The sequence below is a fragment of the Triticum aestivum genome, chromosome 2B (genome assembly GCF_018294505.1).
Source record: "Triticum aestivum cultivar Chinese Spring chromosome 2B, IWGSC CS RefSeq v2.1, whole genome shotgun sequence".
Classification (NCBI taxonomy): domain Eukaryota; kingdom Viridiplantae; phylum Streptophyta; class Magnoliopsida; order Poales; family Poaceae; genus Triticum; species Triticum aestivum.
Window position 1 is genome coordinate 769,986,391 of NC_057798.1, and position 4,796 is coordinate 769,991,186.

The following is a 4,796-nucleotide window of genomic DNA, read 5'->3' on the forward strand; positions in this document are numbered from 1 at the left end:
TCTGTAAACTTGTTTCTGGATATTCCAATGGCAGCCATTTTTATATTCACAGTTTTTAGTAACTCCTAACTACTTACGTTTATAGTTAAAAATTGATGGCGGTGTTTTAGAACAGTATGCAATCATTTTACCTTTTAGACTGAAGGCCTACCTTTTTTCTCTCTAAATAAACTTATTTTCTGTTTCCAGGCCATGGGGAGGATACATGCCATTCTCTCAGATGGAACTATCGTCACAGATGTTGAGGTATGACTGTGTGAAATTCAGTGATTTGCATTCTCCCCTACTGAACCTTTTCTTTTCAAAAAACAGAAGTTAGTAGTAAGTTATTATAGGTAAATGTAATAGTTTGAACATATTTGGAAGCAAACGAAAGGCATGAGTTAGACATGGAAGTGATGAAAGTAGTGAGTGATATATAATGTCTCCCTATTACAAGAGCATCCATATCCCTTGGTAACAAGGAGAAGCTAAAACCCTCAAAGGGATGGTTAGTCCAAGACTCGGAACAGAGATATTAGCACTGCGATGCAAGAGTCGTATTACACGCAGAACTTATTATCATCACATTATTATAGTAACTGTTTTGACCATTTGGCATTATCATATATTAAAGAAGCGTCTACCAGTCTGTGGAGTTAGTTTGAGCCTACAGTATAACCACTCCATACTAGTGCCAACTGCCAAGCTGACAAAGGTTGTAATACCAAGAGAAATAGGATGACCTTAGCAACATATGCAGAATTCATATACATTTTGTGTATGCAACGGTTATTTATATGGTTTTGTAAGTAGTTACTATAATTACTATTGCAGGCATTCAGAAGGCTTTATGAGGAAGTTGGACTGGGATGGGTTTATGCAGTTACTAAGTATGAGCCTGTAAGTGCACATTTCCAGAGTAAATCCAAGTATCAGCTTGTTTCGTTCATTTCAGAGAGTTGTCGTTCAGCTGCACGCTTTCTACTTAATGGAACATTGCTATATTAACCTTTTTTAGATGGAATGCTAAATCAAATTGAAGAACTGAGGAATTCAAATTTTTGCTCTGATGTGATCAACTTCAATTTTAAATTATCATGTTACCTGTAATCCCGATCTTAATCTTACTCTGATGCCTTGCAGGTGGCTACCATAGCAAATGCAGTATATGGTGTATGGGCCAAATACCGTATGGAAGTTACAGGTTTGGCCACTAATAGTTCGCCACATCGATAACTCCAACTATGTTGTTGCTCCATTTATTTTTGTAGTCGGATTATAAAACCATTTTAACGATATGCACCTTTAATGAAGTATACTGGATGGTTTGAATGATCTGCCCATTTTTGTCGCTATGACAGGTCGACCTCCCCTGGAGGAAATTTTTGCAGCCCGAAGACAAGCGGTTAGTTGGCTTCATCTCCTATTCTTGGAACTTCATATACGACCATGAATAACTTGAGCTTGCGGTACCGTCTTTTCCTTTGGCAGGGCGAATGTAAAGATGATAAAGCATGCAAGATGTGAGCAGTGCTCTGCGCGTCTTCGCTTCTACATACAGTTAGATAGGCACACATACATATACATACAGTTAGTCTTATATTCGAAGGGTTGCGAGATTGATGATGGAGGCGATGATGTTTTCTGTGTTGGGTAGTGAATAATTCCATAATCTTGCACAATTCTATGGGCAAGATACGCAACTTTAACAAGTTAATTTCGGGATGCTGTCTTCAGTTCTGCAGTGAGCTTGCCTGTTGCGTCATATCCTTCAGTGTTCACCTTCTCTGTTTCACTGTGCATGACCAGACTTGGTCTCTTGTGCAGCAAGATATTACAATACCATGTATTGGAAAGTGGAGTGAGTCACTTTCATACATATGTTTAGATAGGCACACTTATATACATACATTAACTAGTCAAGCGTTCAAATTATTCCGAGATTGATGATACAATGCTGTTCTGTGTTGCTAGTAAATAATTCCATGATCTGTTGATTCTATGGGGAGGACAAGCAACTTTGGTAAGTTGATTACGGAATGATGTCTTCGGGTCTGCAGTGATCTCGTCGGCTGCTTCATATCTTGGTTTCCCATGTGCAGTTAGGTATTGCAATGCTATATGTTGGAGAGTAGAGTTGCATTTGCTGTGCAACTGTAGCATTTGTGGACGATAATGCATTTGTAGTCATTAGATAAATTAATAAGTTCTAATACACATCTGGTGCTTAATTTGCACTGCCAATATAAGCAGCGTGATTATCTTTTTATACCAATCGTTTGAAAATTTAAAGGTCTTTTCACACACAACCCACACCAGCCCTGTTTTCGTCCAAAAGACGAAGCCAAATCTAACGTTATCAGCACAGAACACATTTCAGTTGAGCCAGACAAGTTTTTTTTTTTTCTGAAAGGAAAGCCAACTATATATTCTTTGAACTATGAAATCAAATCAAAATACACCCGCATATAGTAACCATCTGGTGAAGTATCTGGAAACCAGAATAAGTGAAGATACAACTTCACCTGAAAAGGACCATTACATATATCCATACACACACATCAACGAAACATGAACTCTTGTTTCTTTATTTGTCACGCCTCTGAGCAGTTTTCATCCTTCAAATAGTTCTCCCGACATCTTCTCGCATATGTCGGGACTGCTGCTTCCGCGGCTAACGTTTTCCGCAACCTCTGGATGCTCCTTCAGGTAGCCCCGGTAACTTGTGAGGACTAAGCTGGTGATAGTTCCCCGCACCAGATCTCTGAGCTGCAAATTCGATTTTGGTATGCAGGACGACACATGTACAGTAGTATTGAAAAGGATTAGTATGTTGGTGCATGCGTGCGTACTGGGTGTGATGACTTGTGTGTGTTCACTCGTGTGTTCGTGTGTACGCGACTTAGAGCTTTGGTGGGTGTGTTGTGTGTGTGCTCTGGTGTGTACTCCCGTCTGTGTGGGTGCTTTGCTTCTATAAAAACAGTTTGATACTGTGGCAAATAGAAAGAGTGCTAGAAAATAACTTACGTATTTGCTTATGTCAAAAACATGTAAAATTTATATTTGTACATCACTCGGTGTAAACAAAAAAAAACTCACTTTTTAGACTTTCGTAATTGGCAAGAAAAAAAAAAATACTAGTACGCATAGGAAAACAATAAAAAAAGTTCGCCATGAAAAATCATGGGTGTTTGTGAGACAAAATGTTTTCAATTTTGAATAACATAGCATATAGAAGTTCGGGGGAGAAAATAAATACAAAAAGAAGCCGCCCTCAGGAAAAAAATATCCCACAAAATTCATTTATAAAAACACATGAAGCTCTACCTAGATAATACATTTCTTATTTTTCCCATTCTTAAATAAAAATACAGAAGTTCAAAATAGAAAAACATGAGTAATCCGACGTTCAAAAATATTGAAATAAATAAATAGAAGTATGCTTCAAAAAACAATAAAAAATGGTTTGTGCACGTTTGGGATTTTAGGGACCAAAAGACTAGGAAGTTTAGAAAACACAAATGAAGCTGTTCGAAAAACAAACATGTCGTAGTTTGCCATAAAAAAACCAGGCGCATCCTATCACGGATGTTTTTTTAATAAGAAAGCAATCTAACGATATTTTGCATTCTTTTCCATTTTGCTTCTTTCAGGCAGTTTTGTTATAATTCAAATAATTTCCATCATTAAAAATAATTGAAGTTCAAATTTTAAAAATAGATCAGTTCAAAATTTATAAAATAAATGAATTTCCCAGTTTCTAGAAAACTAGAAGTTTAAATTAAAATAACAGGCGGTTCAATGACTACTAAAAAACTCAGATTTTTAACCCCTACTAAAGAATAAATCAAGAAGTCCAAAAAGAGAAGCAGTGAAAAAATAATATAAAAAGGATTTTCCTTGTTTCTAAAAGAACATAGAAGTTCAAATTGAAATAACCAAGCGGTTCGATATTAAAAAAGGGATTCCTTAGTTTTAAAAAAACTAGAACTTCAAATTTAAAAATTGAGTGGTTGATGTTTATTAAAAAACTAGGATTTTTTTGTTACTAAAAGAAATAAACAAGGAAGTCCAAAGTAAAAAAAAGGAGTAGTTCGATGTTTATACAAAATTCGGATTTCCCTCATTATTAAAGAATGAAAACAAGAAGTTCAAAAATAAAAAAAAACAAGATGTTCAAATTTTAAAAATAAAGAAGTTTAAAACTCATAAAATATGTTTTTCATTGTTTTTTAAATAAAAAAGCTAAAGAAGTTCAAATTCAAATATTGACCGATTCAATAATTATTACAAACTAGGTTTTTTACTAAAATAAAGGCATGAAGTCTAAATTACAAAAATAAAGTAGTTCAATATTTATAAAAAAACATAGTTTCTCCTTGTTCGATGTATGCGAAATAAAGCCAAGAAGTTCAAATTAAAATAACAGAATAGTTGGATTTTTACGAAAAATGAAAAAAAATTCCGTTTCTAGGAGAAATAAATGTATGAAATTCAATTTTCAAATTTTTTATGATTATTTAAAAACCGTGCATTTTCTAAGAATAAAACTAAGAATTTTAAATTAAAATAATAGAGAAGTTCAAAGTTTATAAAAACCTCATATTTTATCTTGTTACTAAAAAATAAAATGAAGAAGTTCAAATTAATAAAAAAGGAACAACTAAAAAATGTTTTATATAGATTTTCCCTTTTTTAAAAACTAGAAGTTCAAACTAAAATAACTAGGTGGTTCGATGTTTATTAAAAAAATCTAGGATTTACAGTTATTAAAAAACTCAGATATCCATTGTTATTAAATAATCAACCATGAA

At 34.0% G+C, this 4,796-nt stretch overlaps 1 protein-coding gene across 1 annotated transcript in view; it reads left to right on the forward strand.

Annotated features, from left to right (window-relative positions):
* LOC123042615 (uncharacterized protein At5g50100, chloroplastic) overlaps window positions 1-1,932 on the forward strand; it is a 4,004-nt gene extending 2,072 nt beyond the window's left edge. Inside the window, exons 4-8 of the mRNA XM_044465039.1 lie at window positions 190-246; window positions 817-882; window positions 1,126-1,186; window positions 1,344-1,387; window positions 1,474-1,932. Of these exons, the coding sequence (XP_044320974.1) occupies window positions 190-246; window positions 817-882; window positions 1,126-1,186; window positions 1,344-1,387; window positions 1,474-1,509 (264 nt within the window). The 3' untranslated portion in view covers window positions 1,510-1,932. The remainder of the gene's footprint in view (window positions 1-189; window positions 247-816; window positions 883-1,125; window positions 1,187-1,343; window positions 1,388-1,473) is intronic.
* The last annotated feature ends 2,864 nt before the right edge of the window (window positions 1,933-4,796 follow it).